The 15,924-nt window shown below is 36.3% G+C and overlaps 2 protein-coding genes across 3 annotated transcripts in view; both read left to right on the forward strand.

Annotated features, from left to right (window-relative positions):
- Nucleotides 1-920: 920 nt before the first annotated feature.
- plaua (plasminogen activator, urokinase a) lies at nt 921-4,693 on the forward strand. Its single transcript, XM_079473923.1, has 11 exons — nt 921-996; nt 1,332-1,416; nt 1,520-1,553; nt 1,978-2,137; nt 2,271-2,389; nt 2,475-2,501; nt 2,673-2,850; nt 2,941-3,089; nt 3,185-3,325; nt 3,806-3,954; nt 4,055-4,693. Exons 2-11 carry the CDS (start codon nt 1,360-1,362, stop codon nt 4,250-4,252), a joined length of 1,212 nt encoding a protein of 403 aa, XP_079330049.1. The 5' UTR covers nt 921-996; nt 1,332-1,359; the 3' UTR covers nt 4,253-4,693.
- A 4,137-nt stretch (nt 4,694-8,830) lies between these two features.
- vcla (vinculin a) overlaps nt 8,831-15,924 on the forward strand; it is a 30,126-nt gene continuing 23,032 nt past the window's right edge. For both annotated transcript variants that reach the window (XM_079473876.1, XM_079473877.1), the window contains exon 1: nt 8,831-9,148. In XM_079473876.1, coding sequence (XP_079330002.1) covers nt 8,981-9,148 — 168 coding nt within the window. In that variant the 5' untranslated portion in view covers nt 8,831-8,980. The remainder of the gene's footprint in view (nt 9,149-15,924) is intronic.

A 15,924-nucleotide genomic window follows, 5' to 3' on the forward strand; every position in this document is an offset into this window, starting at 1 on the left:
AAACACTCTTTAAAAAACCAGAAAACAGTAATAATGGAAGTTTTGTCATGTGTTGAACAGGAAATGTGTGTCTGAACATCAGCACATTTCTTAAGGTGTTGGAGTAATGACATCATCTCAGTGTCTCTCCGTCATGTAACCCCCATAATTTATCTTCTAGATTTAATAGACTGAAATCCAGTTAAACAGAATGTCACAACCTGATCTGAATAAGTGTCTGACACCCTACAAAATTAAAAAGGACAGGACACCAGAAGACAAAGTGTTAAAATTGCTGCATACAGAACAAAAATGTTTGAAAGAAATGTATCATGTGACATCACACACAAAAATTTACTGAGTTTTTTTTTTACAATTGACAACAGAAATCTTGAGAATAACGGCAGTAAGTCACCCACAAGTCCCAGAATCAACAATTTTGATATCTGGATAATGTCTGGATGTTATCATTTATCTCAGTAGAAGTAACATTATGGATTTCAGGTACAATTCAGGAGCTAACATGTCAAAAAGATCCCTCTTATTTCAAAATAGTTTTTGTCCTGACTTGGCCCTAAAGAAACACATTCTATAGGTTAGGCCTTGCTCACAGATATATTTTAATGGTTAACAGGAAACGCTTTATCATTCATCTTTCCCCCTCAAAACATGTTGTGAAATGATCAGTGCAATAAATAAACCGCAGAGATGGTTATTGCTTTATTGAAACCGATTTTAACACCCTATTAGGAGGCTGTTTCATGTTTAAAAAAGTCTATATTTCTTGAGTAATTCAGCTTGAGTCACAGTGGTGGTTTCTGAAAAAAAACATTGCCAACTACCTCACTGTTTACTGCACAGCACATGTGCCAGTCCCTCCTCAACCAATCACGTAGCCTTCACTATAAAGCAACGAACGCTCACTGCCACACAACAGCACATGACCTGTGAGCCCAGCACAGCTTCTCAAGGCAAAAAAGACAACTGCAAGAAAATAAGAAGTCTACTATCTGAAAGGTAAGCACAGACAAATGAAAAGTTCTGTTTTGTTCTCATTCTGTATGTTTTAAATGGACAGCTCTTAAATGGACAGCTTCGATTTATTAATATAATGTGAAAACTTTTTTTCTATATTAAAGTATATAGTTCTAAAAAATGACAATTAGAGTGACAAAATCCAAGTAATTTTAATATGTAATGTATTAACTGAATTTAAACTAAAATTTTATATATATTGACAGATAGTACAACGTAAATGTATATACGATAAATTGATTAGATGAATTATTAACAGAGAAATTGGCTACTTTTAATGAATATAAGTACCCTTTCTTCGAAATGTTTTTCTACAGAAAAGGGAAACATCGATTAACGGTCAAGATGAAGAGCGCTTTCAGGATATTACTGTTATCATGTGCTGTGTGTTTCATTGAAGCGGTGAGAGAACAGAAAATTCATACTTCCTAAAAATAGTACTTCAATGGAATAAGCACCTCCCTTTACAAACACACATATCTAATGTTAATTTTCCTCATTTTAGACTAACAGGTTTGAAAAAGGCCCTGGTATTCAGCGTAAGTCTGTTTTTATTCTGTCCTACTCGATTTAGGTTTTCCGGTAACACTTTACAATAAGGTGCTTTTACTTAACATGAGTAAATGCATTAGCTTACATTAGCCGAGTATGAACAATTTAGTTTTTAATCCTTGTTAATGTTGGTTCATGTCCAAGTTATTTGTTTTAGTTCATGGTGCATTTACTAATGTTTATAGTGACAACGCTTGATTTTAATAATGTATTAGTAAATGCTGAAATTAACATTAATACATGCTGTATAAGTATTGATCATTGTTTGTTCATGTTAGCTAATGCACTTATTAATTGTTAACAAAAGCACCTTATTGTAAAGTGTTACCGGTTTTCTTACAAGATGAGTTCGTGTTTGTGTCCTTTTATGAAAAGGTCATAGGATTAAACACAGTTAGTTTTTTCTCTTAGGGGAGACTAATGAGTGCATGCCTAATGGAAGTGATGAAAGCAAATATGGAGGAGAAGTGTCAGTAACAGTCTATGAACGAATTTGTATTCCCTGGAATATTGTCCCAATCTCAAGGCATCTGCCCCTTTCCCTGAAGAACTGCAAGCATAACTTCTGCAGGTATTCTTTTCATTAAATTGCTTATGCATCCACTGTCTAAACAAAGAATATTTTGTGGACACTTAAAAAACAACAATACTTCACACCCAAAACCTTTGCCAGTGGATGATGCTCTACATATTTTCTCGTTCAGGAATCCAGATCACAGCTTTAGGCCTTGGTGTATGGTAAGAAGAGGAAACCGTCTGATCCGAGAAAGCTGTGTCATTCCCGCCATTGAAACAAGCGGTATCATTCCCACCATTGAACAAAGTAAGTTAAAGTACATACTATTATTTACTTTTGTGATTTGAGTCTATTGACAAATGGACTAACCCAATTTATTGTTGTTCACCAGAACCTGAACCACTAAAGCAAGACACAGGTAAAATTTGAATTAATTTGGATATATTTATATTATAATGTGGATTTCATATTGCAAACCAAAAACAATAAATGTATTTATTGATGGCTATATCTATAGGCTTTTAGCCTTTCTGTGTTTTTTGTTCACAGTTTGAAATTTTTTTGTTTTGTTGTTTCTGTTATCATGCAGAATTAACATGTGGGGAGCGAAATGTACCCCGTATTTCAAAGATTATTGGAGGATTAAGGGCATCTGTTGAGTCTCAGCCTTGGATGGCAGCTATCTTCATTGGAAAGGGTTTTGTTTGTGGAGGAACTCTCATTTCTCCATGCTGGGTCCTCACTGCAGCTCACTGTTTCCCTTCAGGGTACGTCTGACTTTTCTTAACTCAAGACTATGACCCCATTAAACCTTAACTACTATGACACTAATGTGCATCAACGTGTTATTTGAACAGTGAGAAAACCAAAATAAGTAGATACTCTGTCTCCTTGGGAAAGAATAACATCTATGAAACTGACTCAAAACAGCAGAAATTCTCTGTGAGCAAACTTGTGGTCCATCAAGACTATGACTACACAACTGAAAACTACACCCATGACATTGGTATGTTTTCATCATTCTTTAACTTTTAACCACTAAATATATTTACAGAAACTGAAAGGGAAGTAAATCATTAAAATGACTGCCTTTTTATCTAGCTCTACTGAAGATAGTGAACGGAGATGGCCAATGTGCCATGAAGACAAACTCGGTGAGAACCGCATGCCTTCCTCCATTCCAGAAAATGGTTCCCTCAGGATTCTACTGTGAGATTGCCGGCTATGGAAGATTTAAAAAGGGTAGGATGGCATACATTGTGTGAAAAGATAGTATATCAAAGCAGCACAATAACAATAATCCTGTTCATACGACGCTAAGAGAAGATGAAGATGTGGTGTGTCCAGAGTTTATTTAAAATCTGAAATATGACAACATCGTTCCAACTGAGGCGTATTAGGAAGATGATATGATGTAATGTACTGTGACTATAAATATCATAATAAAGCACTACAAGATATTCTATTCACATACTGTATACAGTACACCATTGAATAAATGAGTTAACCCATAGTAATCTATTCTAAAATGTATCTAAATTTGTCTATGTCTAGAAAATAGCTAACACATTGTGCCATTGCAGAAAGTTATGTGTGAATTTAATGACAGCTGAAATGCTGTACTGACGAATAAGAAGATAGAATTGTAAAGAAACATTAGTAATGTGAAATTACATGAGAAAACACAAAAGTCATCAATTGTTTTGTTTGTAATCTGTAAAGGTGGCTCTGAATATTCCCGGCATCTGAAAATGGCTCAGGTCAAACTTTTTTCCCAGAGTGACTGCCAGCACAAGTATTACAATGAGAACGAAGTCAACAGAAACATGCTTTGCGGAGCTGGAAGAAATTGGGAAGACGACGCTTGCCAGGTAACATTAAAATAACTTTTCTCACGAATGATGAATATCTGGCATTGATAAATGTAATTTAATCTTTTGAAATATCTCACTGTGCTTACTCTTCTTTCAGGGTGACTCCGGAGGGCCCTTAGTATGCGAAATAAATAACATAATGTTCCTATTCGGTATCATTAGCTGGGGAAAAGAGTGTGCGGAAAAGTCAAATCCAGGGGTTTACACAAAAGTCACCAACTATAACGAATGGATAGAAAAGCATACGGGTTTACCCGCATATACAATAGGTTCCAGGTTTCCACAGAAGGATTAACTTTGGAGGGGGGACAAAAGGCTGTGCAGAATAAATGTGCCAGTATTTTCTGCCACTCAGGTGACATATGGCAGCTACATGTGTGTTGCAAACATATAAGAATTTTTGACAGTGTTGTCAATGCAAAGATGAAGATGTAATAAGTAATTATATTTATGCAGTTTTATTATTTATGCATATTTATTTGAACAAATGTGCTTTTTAAAGGTTTGACTTATGTTTTACCTTTCCAAACTATTTTATTCAGACCTGATGTTAATGATGTACATCCTGAGAGGATTTAAGAGTTTGTTTTATTTTTTATAAATATTTATTGCAAAAATGTATGCTATTTTATTTTTTAAGGATCATTGTAAAACTGTCTTATAAATGTCAGGAATTTTATACAGAAGGTATTGAAATGATATATTCTCAGTATTTTAAGAAATAAAATTATAATGCAAAATGGCTTCTGTTTTTTGTATTGTGCATCATGCTTAGCTTTTTCACAAAATTCATTTTAGTTTTTTGAGTAATTATCAATTAATTAATTCCTAAAAATCACTTCCTTGTATATTTTTATGCATAATAAATAAAAGATTCATAAATTAAATATAAACAGATATCATGGTTCAATGTGTACTTCACATACACAGGTCCAATTCATGCTTCTAAGAATTTGCGGGTCTGCAACGGTTGTGTTTATTCACATCTACACTAACTGCTACCACAGAAACTTAAAACGGCACAAAATACACATCTAAATGTGTGTATGTGTTTATCTGGTAGCTGTACACAAGGTTTCTTCTTTGACTGCTGAATGGGTGATCGGAATGATGTTAACTATGAACATCCGTGTGAATATTTTGCTTGGTTGAAGTTTCAGTGGTTAAGTGCATTTCCACTTCTGAGAAAATTCGATTTCATACATTTTGGGGATTTCCATAAACACAAAGGCTTCCTTTTATGCTGTACAAACTTAATATTCTACCCCTTCCCTATAAACCTACTTTCAAATAAGCATAATTTATTATGTTTCATAATCATCGAGCATTGTATCAAGCACATCTAGAAACAACACGCACGGACACAAACACATATGTTTACACACAAAAACACAAACCCACAAAAGTGGAAGCGGTTTTTCAGTATTGCTGCCTGAATGATCGTCATGATCAGATCTTTATCACGAACATTCAAAGTCTGAGTGAGTTACAGAGGCCTGTTGTTTTTAGGAAGTGTCTCTCAGACACTAAAAAAAGACATTTTCTGCTACTGCAACCAAGAAATAAAATAAAACACAAGAACGTGACAAAAAAGTGAAGCAGTCTATAAGAACTACATCATCAAAAACTATAAGCAGTCTGATTCACAATTTCCTTCCTCTTGCAAAGAATAGAACATCCTTATAAAGATTGTTTATGACCTAATAAGGAAAGAATTTGTTTAGACACAAATGATGAGCAATATGTAACAAACTCACACACACACACTTTCAAACATGCTCTAATATGTATGCACGACGTAACACTGGTACCTGTACTTTAACTGTTCGTGTTTTGTTATTATATTGCTATTAAATGGCATTTTGATATACAAGGTCGAGCTGGCTTAGTGAGTTTTGCTATTTTGTCAGGGTAGTTCTAATAAATATGTTATTGTAGCCAGGTCTGACTTTTAAAAAAGACCTGAGAAATATACTTGTGTTTGTGACACCTGGTCCTGGTTATGAATATAATTATTTTTTTAGACAACAAGAAATTCTTAAAAATATAATATAAATATGCTGCTTATATAAAAATTACAAAGTTTAGGCTTGAAGTAGTGCTCTGAACTTGTTTGTAGGTTCTGTAATGACTCCACTGTACACTGGAGGGCGCAGCTAGAACATAACATGCATATAAACATACAATTTATTGGTGGAATTTTGAAAATGTTCGTTTTAAAGATTTCATGAACATTTAAGTGCGCATGTAACGTAATGTTAAATGGTCAAAATTCTATTGTTTAATTTTCTTCATAGACTTAAGTACAGCAGTTGTCTAATTTTGTTGTGATGAATTATATAAAAAAATAATGCCTTTTTATATTCATGGGCTTTTAAAATGATTAAATCTTCTCAGAAAGAGGCATGATTGACAGAATGTATCTCATATTTACATATTCCTGTTAAAATATGGTATCCACAGCCACACTGGCAGATATAAATAGCTAAAACCAATCTGAGTCATAGATCTGAATGAAGAACACACTAGTTTTCAAGTTATCTCAGGTTCTCGAAAACTTTATAAAGAGTTGTTGCCACATGGTGGTATAAGTATTGTGACTGATTAACCATTTACATAGTGAAATGAATACTACTAAAAAGATTTGTTTTGGAGGCAACGTTTCCCATTATAAATTATGTTATCAATATGTGAAGACTGTAGTATTTGATATAACCCATCCTATCACCGAAAATGCTGTATATTTGATTAGATATAGAAATAAATCATACTTTGTGTACTACTTTACATGTAGATAAGTTTGTTTGTGTGTTTACGAGAAAGACAGAGCAATAAAAAAGTCAGCAGAATGCTATGCCATGAAATTGCTGAGCACAGCATTAGTCATCTTAGTCATGGCAGCAGTTCGGCGCACTACAAGATTCAGTACCAATAATAGTTATATGATAATAAGGATATGGATTAATTCTATGGATTAAAGATGACTTTTCATTAGCAAACATTATAAACAATCAATCTGTATTTGTAATGTATAGTTGTCCTGCTCATATGCTTAATCTAAATAAAGGCTGAAATGATGAAGACAGAGAAGAACTTCATCAAAAGAACTTCATTTTATTATAGTAATATGCATTTTCATTGACAACTGGAGCTGGGACTGTCAGGTCTGAGACATTGCGGACAATGTTCCACATACACAAGGAGTTTCCCTCAAGTGACGCTATACACGTAAAAGATTCAGTGGCAGCTGCTGTGTATAAAATCAACAATTTACCTTATTAGTGTTGCAAGGCTCTTCTCTGCTCCTCCATTTAAAACACTCCTTATTTGGTAGGCTCTCTGTAGCCTTGTGTGTTTTCTTCCATATTAGCACTGAACAAGGAGTGAAACAATTACACTGGATTCTTAAAAAAAAACTTACATCACTTGTGAATTAGACATAATGATAACATTTAAACATGATTATAATGACTTCATCTTGAAATCTTAAAAATCCTACACACTTTGACGTTTTGGGTCAAAAAGGAAAAAGCCAACCATGGTTGTTAAATGAACCCATTTTGGGTTGTTTTGACGCAATGGGCAAATTTAACCCAATGATTTATTTAACTACATTTAAGGTAGTTTTTTTTTTAAATGTATTGTTTTCTAATGACAAGGATATTTGTAACATATTTATCCTTTGTAACAGATTGGAGCACATGGTTACACTTGTATCGGCAAGGCGTCACGTTGGTTCCTCAGTCACAGTTTCACACCGTAAGTTGTACAGTCATTCCTTAAGGCGGAACATTTTTATATTTTTGCATGCTAGATCTTCCAATTATTCTGTTTCATGAAAGGTACAAAGACTTTATGGATATTTTATATGAATATTTGGCAACTTGCCCCTGTCACTCTTAATTGTTTTTACTGTGTCAAAAATAACAATTCTGTCATCATTTGCCCAAACCTGTATGACTTTCCACAGAACACAAATGAAGATATTTTGAAGAATGTTGGCCCCACTTAGAAGTCCATACAATAGAAGTGAATGGGGGCCTGTGCTGTTCGGTTACCAACTTTCTTCAAAATACATTTTTCTGTGGAAGAAGGTAAGTCATAATGGTTTGAAATCACAAGAGGGTGAATAAATGAGATCAGATTTGTTGTGTTTTGGTAAACTATGCTATCACTGTAACTACCGGTCTGTGATTGGTTATCGTTCTGGTTAGTATTCAAACTTTTTATTTTATATTTAAAATATATTTATATATATTGTATAGGCCTATTAATTGTATTCAGTTAAATTAAAACTCCTCAACCGTTATTGATTATTTGGGCCACATAGGTTTTTTTGTTGTTGCTGCTGAAACCGTCTATATAATACATTATCAACATTAATACATGTTTCCTGTAATACAAGTGTATTTGTATTTCCTCCTGTCTTTCAAATGAGGTGTACGTGTTATTAGACTGTTTCTAACACAGAACCTTGTACTTGTGTGATGCCCAACCAGTCCAAAACCGAGTTTGAAACATGACTTCATTCAAATAAGTTGTCCACTTGCACAATTACTAACATGCAGGTATGATACAGTAGAGCATGCACGGTCAATGTGCAGAAATGTGTGCATGGTCTGTCAGTAAATATCAGTTTTACTCGCACTGCCAATAATTGAGTCACATGCAATCCTCACTTGGTCATTCCAGTACGGCGCATTCCAATTTTGGCCACTGAACGCATGACGTCGTTAGGGAAGCGCTTCTCACAGGTAGGGAGGGGCGGAGAAGATTGGAAACAGCGCATCCAATCAGATCCCGAGCCTGGTGTGAAACGTTTGCGCTGATTGGTTTGCAAACGCTCATTCTGTCAAGTCGTGCCCTCGCTCTCAGTCACCGGGCGCATTCGGTACGTTTATACATAGAAGGTGTCGGTCGGTTTTCTCGTATGACTTGGGAATAGACATCTGGATCGTGGTGCCCTTGCTTGGAGCGTACACGTGCCTTTTCTCACTTGTGTTGAGGATATTGAGATTTCAGGATGCCGGTTTTCCACACCAAGACGATAGAGAGTATCCTGGAGCCGGTGGCTCAGCAGATATCCCACTTGGTTATCATGCACGAGGAGGGAGAAGTTGATGGGAAAGCCATCCCAGATCTCACCAGCCCCGTGGCGGCAGTGCAAGCGGCTGTCAGCAACCTCGTGCGGGTGAGAGTCTGATCCCACGCGTCCCGTCATCCATCCATACAGCCCTGTTGTGCATCTGTTGTTCATTTGTCTTTATTTACGAACTTTCCCTTGCGAGGATAAGCATCGTTTCTGCCAACATAGACAATTATCGTTAGTATCGTCAAATGATGCATAATATCTAAGCTTTCAGTTATTTTTAGTTTTCTTTTGTGATGACAGCGGTTTTTAATACAAAGTTTTTGATCAAATATACAGCTTTGTTTGCCTTTTAAAGGAAACTATGTTTACTGTAGTCAATTTTGGATGGGAACATGTTAAAGTATTGTATTGCAATAGGAATTGTAGTGACCAACTTAAACCATAAGCTGTGGTTAAAAGAGATAAGGTTGGATGTAAATCAAATGCTCACGATGGATGAGTGAGGAGACTGAATAAATGTGAGCAGTCACTGCAAAGCATTTAAACGCTCTGTGCGACTATACAAAAGAACAGTGCGTATTTGATTCCTTTTCATTGTTTTATAACAGTATATCTATAGTTACAGTATGTTGAACAAGTGATTTGGCACTGAACTGATGGCTGGCTCATGCAGCTGAAAGGAGTGTAGAGTACAAAAGAGCCTTTATTGGACGTATTCTTCTCAGTTCAAGGAGCTCATCTGTTTATAAAAGTACTTCAGCTTCTTTTGTTGTCTCCAAGAAACATCAAAAACAGAGGCGTAAATCGTAGAAATTTGAAGACTTTAGGTTTGTTATTTTTCCAGTGTATCCATAGTATCCAGATTGAATCTTGCTGGTATGTTCTGCTTCCTCAGGTCGCAGGGAGACTCGGTACGTTAAACAGTTAAAAATACATTTTATTTGACACAATGAATGAATTTCAATCAGGAAAGCTTTAAACATTTTAAAAGGCACATTCTTAACTACCTAAAAGTAAATAAAAATTGTATTTAAACCCTTCATTTACTTGCACTGTATAGACTTTACTTTCTATTCTATATGTTTCCACGCTTTTGTTCTTTTTCTTTTTTAGAGTTTCTGTTTTGTCTGTGAGTTTTATGTTTATTTTTTATCTCCAAGCACGAACGGCGTCTCACTGTATGAGGGTAATACAGTACGTAAGGGGTTTAACTTCCAGCTGTTATTAAAGGAAAAGTTCACCCAGAAATGAAAATTCTGTCATAATTTAGTCCACCTCTTGTCATTTCAAACCTGTATAGCTTTCTTTCTTCCGCAGAACACAACAGGAGATATTTTGAAGAAAGTTGCACAGGCCCCCATTCCTTTCCAAAGTATGGACACAAAACCAATTCAAGTGAATTGGGGCCAGTTAACAACATTTTTCAAAATGTTTTATTTTCTGCCAGAATTGAGTATCCCTCTTGTCATTTCAAACCTGTATGACTTTCTTTCTTCCGCAGAAGACAAAAGTAGAGATTTTGAAGAAAGTTGGAAACCACAGGCCCCCGTTCACTTCCAAAGTATGGATACAAAACCAATGCAAGTGAATGGGGCCAGTTAACATTCTTCAACATATCTTCTTTTGTCTTCAGAAGAAAGAAAGTCATACAGTTTTGAAAGAGGGTGAGTGAATGATGACAGAATTTTTATTTTGCTTGAAGAATCTACCTAATAGGTTGGGTTCTTTCTTATGTGTAAGTCACAAATAGGTAGTGAGCATTTTGTGTCCGGGAATAAACCGGTCCCCTGATCTGGGAAGTAACACAGTCTCTGTGCCAGGCTGTGGTGTGGTTGATGACCCAGGGAAAGTGATTCCCCCGCTGGATTGAGGAAGTGTAAGGTGTCTTCACTGGAGATGCACCCTAGAGCACCCCCGCCCCTCATGTGTGGCACCTGTTACTGCTGAAGTGTCCAACATATCAGCCAAGCTTAGAAATCAATGCTTTATATCTCTTCTCACTATAAAGCCTGGTCTGTATCTTGGAGACTGTTCTATGTTTAGATAGTCAAACATTTTTAGGGCGTCTTGGGATTCTGCCAAGAAGTTAAGTCGTTCTCCTAATTGTGTCTTTCTTTCTTTCTTTCTTTCTTTCTTTCTTTCTTTCTTTCATGTCATTCATTACTGAGCTGTCAGATGCTATGCAGTAGTATGTTGTGTAACCATATATGCTGGTCTTTTTTTGAAGTCCCAAACGTGCGTTCATGAGAAGTGAGCTCGCTTTATCTTCTAATTACCCACCAGGGAAAATAAGTAGCCGCTTACCTCACTCTGGCACCACCTCTAAACTTGAGGCATCTTACTCTATATAATCATGCATTAAAATCCTTGCATAACTGAGCTGAAGATGATCTGCTTCTTCTGGCCCCTCCTTTTGCGTAGAGCAAACCAAAACCTTTGACCTTAATTGCTTAAAGACCACACAAGCAAACAAACTAAGAGGTTAATTTTATGCTTTACTTTTAGCAGCAAGCATTAAATAGAGAGGGGAACTCGTAACCCTTATTAACTCCCCAAGCAAGCACTTGTGGCATAATCTTTTTTGTATGCGTTCTCTCAATCCCGACTTTTCATGCCTGTTAGCGGAATTCTAGTGAATTGTGTTTAATGACATCTGACATTGGCTTTGATTGACTGGGGCTGAAGCAGCTGCTGACCTGGTCGACTCTGCAAATCCATTATCAGCACTAATGCACACAACCTCAGATCAAACAGCCTTTTAGTGGGGCTACAACTGCTATAAACACTCTGCATTAATTATGCATCAAAAATACACAATCAATGCATCCCTGCCTCCTGTGTCTGTCTTTATCACCCATACGCTATGTTTGCCAAGGAGAAATGTGCAGGAGGGGAACCTTTTATGGACTAGCAGTGAGTGGACTGCAGAATTTCCTTTTAAAGGAGTCGCGAGTCTTTGCGAAGGTTGCTTTAATCGATGTGCGATAATTCTGAGCAGAAGAGTAAACAGTGGACAGATAAAAGTGCGCTGGGATGGAACAGGAGCCTTGTTGTATAAACAGCCACAGCGGAGAGTGAGTGCAGAGAGAGGCATCTGACTGCGGGTCCCCATAACATTCTCATACAAATGACACAAGTACACACACACGCGCAATAAAAACACACTGTGTGCAAATCTAACACACAAGAAAACATTAGAGGAATGAGAATCATGTCAGTGTTTAACCTTTGGTTTGCCTTTTGAGAGCCTGTGTCATAACATGCTGTCAATTGTGGTTCAAAAGGGGGATTATGTGTTGTTATAGTGATGACTTAATGGTCGCATCAGTAATTCATGTGGCATTTACAGTTATAAATTTGTTGGCCGATCGGTTTATCACTAGTTTTGTGTAATATTGTTTTTATCAGGTGTTCGACCTGGAAGTCCATTAACCAGATTCCTAACATAACAGTATTCCCATAGCACGTATCATGTTTGTTGTGTACAGCTGTGTACAGTATTTTTTGACCGTTCCTAATTGGATTTCTCTTATAGATGCCTAAAGCACTGCTGCCCGTTGGGTAGTGATAAATCAACAAGTAAGCGATCATCAGTTGGGATTAAGGTTATTTAGTTTACTAAAATTAAAACGTTTCTGTATTGAAATCACATAAAATATTGTTCTGAAATTATAATAATAAACTAAAACTAAAATAAAAATAAAAATGTATTAATCTTTAAAGGTGGGGTGCAATGGTGTTACCGTTAACATAAAACCTAAAAATAAAAGCTTATTCAAAATATTAATAAAACTTATATATTAAAATAATGCAATTGTCCTCATTTGTTGGTTATTAGCAGGGCCAGACGGAATCTGATTTCCGCGGAATAGTACCGTTTATTTGATTGAGTTCGCATCAAGTACTCTGCTGTTTAGTGTTGCAATCTGACGATTTTATGGCGTGATCGATTCCAAAGACATCCACAGTCTACTTCTCAAGCGAATCTTATAGATCGTGATTGTTTCTAAAGTAGGCTACACAACAAGCAAATTTTACCTCACGCAAAGCAAAAGTAAAAACCACAAATTAAGCAGCCTGGCTATATAAATGTCCACACGATATGGTCGTCGTATTTGTATTGCATCACGTGTTTTTGTTGATAAAAGCAAGCTTAGCCTACACATTATACTTGGGTTTAAGAAGCGCTGCGTAATCAGATGCAGCAAACTCACACACAACAATGTAATGAGCGAATAAGTTTGTTAAAGTGCTTATGTTTTTTTCCACATTAATTCCTTTCTTCTTCATCTCATGTGCTGAAACAGTATCACTGAAAGATCAATTAAAGTAGTCAAAAACACGACTGAGATCGTCATAGTTTAAAGCTGTGAACAGCGTTTACATGTATGATCATCATTATAAAAATATGTCATTCTGCATGTTAAATGTATATTATAAATAAACAAGTAGGTCTATATTCAATAATGGTGTTTATAAAACATGTTCATAACGTTTTTATTTAGGTTTAATTGCAATTTTGACAGCTGATTTGTAAATGCTTTTATTTTGTAAAGTTTAAAGGCCCATTCTCTCAAATCTTTTAAAACATTTATTTAAAAACCTTTTTAATTTATAACACATTTCAAACAATATAAAAACTATTCCGCAGATAAAGGAAATAAATCTGCGCAGAATTAACAAAAAAAGTCAGCAGATTCCGTCTGGCCCTGGTTATTAGTGTTGCTGTAGGGCACTTCCAGCTTGATGGATGTGACATTTTCAGTCAAAACTTGAAATATAAATTCTCAGATAATATATACTCATAACCAACATATTGAATCTTCAGCTTTTATTTTACTAAACCAGATATCAGGAAATTATCAGTTTAAAGAGAAAATATAATGTGGATGTGACAAAAAAGGACACGTTTTTTTTGCAACCCTGAAACATAATTTGTAGGGTTTCTGTGAAATAAAAATGTACAAACCAGAAGCAATAATACCCAACAAATGGAGAAGAGATGTCTCTTCATAGAACAACTTTCTTACCCTTCTATGCACAACTGTGCTTTTCAAAGATCCTAGAAAGACTTCACGTGGGTATTAAAACCACCAAAAATTAACAGCTGACCTATATCAGTATGTTACAGACATTGAATTGCACTGTATTCGCATTCAGTATTGTGCCTTTATAGATTCTTGTTTGCCAGAAAGTGTTGTGGGGGATATGTATTTACCACCGTTGCTTCTTGCCCCACAGATAGCCTTATAGACCCCGGACACTGAGCTAAGAATAACCCAGTGGAATGTTGTTGCAGGTCCAATATCTCAGGAGTATGTGATGTGGAGGCCCCTGTGAGCAGAGTGACGCTCCTATAATGCTTTTAAAAATATCACGTCCCAATAGACAGTAATCAACTCTGTATACCACAATCTGCAAATTTGATCCCTTACAGGTTTTTCCTGACCCCTTTTTGACTGGTATGGCTACTGGAGTGGGTTGTTTTGTCCCTAGGGTACATCCTGTTTATCTGACTGCAATGGAATACTTGACTGGGGATTTCATTCTTTTGCATGAATCTGCCAAATAGGCTACACAGCATTCTTCATTCAGTCGGGTGAAAGCAGTCTGCACTGGGCTGATGTTTGTGATTGACGCACATTGAGCTTAGCTTTTGTTCATGTTTACGTTCATTTGTTTGGTGAAGCTTTAGAGATGCAGTTTTTTGAGAATCATGGGTTAGACATGATATTGCCATTGGCCACACTTTGGTCCACCGGTTGAGCTACAGGAACACGTGTGTGTCTTGTTGGCCCTGTTAAACATCCCCCACTGGGATAGGAGTCTCTCTGATCTCTGTTCCCACTTTAGCCCTGAGGTTAACCCAGTTAGTGTCTTTTACGAGTCCCCATAACCCATTAGGGGCTAATTTAAGAATGCGGTCCATGGCAAACCACAAAACTGCCATCCTCCATACAATCAATGGTCTTTAGCAGCTCATCAGCTGGGAATCAATGCACTGTTATATACATTTCTTCATTCTGGTTGATGTATTTCTCATCTTATCAATTCTCTCTTTCTGTCTTCACTACTTTACTAGATGATTTGGGAATGTACAGTATGTTGCTTTCAACTGATGAGGAATCAGTAGAGCTTCACAAGTGCTCAAACATTTCAAATATGATTCGGATATGTAGGGTAGAGAAATGGATGCGACTGCCTTCCTGTAATTACATCATTGGAAAAAAGAGCAGGCGGGAAGCAGCCATGTGGTGTGCAGAGATAACAAACATCTCTCTGTTTACGTCCTATCTCTGCATTAGTGGACATTGTAATGTAATTCCTGATGTCCAGTAAAAGGGCAAACGGGCACGTGGATGGGAGCGTGTTTGCTTGTGATATCTAAATACCATACAGCTATGATTAAAAAATCTCATGTTTTTCTGTGTGATTTAAAAGAGATATTTAGAGAGTTTTAGGTTTGAATAAAGAATGTTGTAACTGTTATATTATGTTTTTGCAGCTGCAACAGTAGGTGGCTAAACTACAGTACAATGAACAGGAGTTTGTGTCAATATTATGTAATGTATCGCTTAAAGGTCCAGTGAGTAGCTTTTTGAAGGATCTGTTGACAGAATATGCAATATAATATACATAATGTCTTCAGATGTGTATAAAGTATGAAAAAAATATGTTTTTATTACTTTAGAATGAGTTATTTTTATCTAAATTAACAACAGCTCTACAGAGCCCATTGCGTAAATACATTATCTCCTTCGGCAAAGAAGTAAAATACATGACGACACCTTGCCGACGCCCTGTGTCAGCCACCGTAGTGCTTTAAAAGGGAGGGGTGAGGGTTGGAGTTTGCCTCCTCCTAACCCCTAGATGCA

This window comes from Barbatula barbatula (genome assembly GCF_947034865.1).
Source record: "Barbatula barbatula genome assembly, chromosome: 14".
Lineage (NCBI taxonomy): Eukaryota > Metazoa > Chordata > Actinopteri > Cypriniformes > Nemacheilidae > Barbatula > Barbatula barbatula.

What these genes read in the sequence shown, in the direction of transcription:
- plaua (XM_079473923.1), top strand. Translation starts at nt 1,360, where the DNA reads ATGAAGAGCGCTTTCAGGATATTACTGTTATCATGTGCTGTGTGTTTC. An exon ending in CTGTGTGTTTCATTGAAGCG is followed by an intron (nt 1,417 to 1,519) that starts GTGAGAGAACAG and finishes TCCTCATTTTAG; the next exon opens with ACTAACAGGTTTGAAAAAGG. An exon ending in GCTCACTGTTTCCCTTCAGG is followed by an intron (nt 2,851 to 2,940) that starts GTACGTCTGACT and finishes TTATTTGAACAG; the next exon opens with TGAGAAAACCAAAATAAGTA.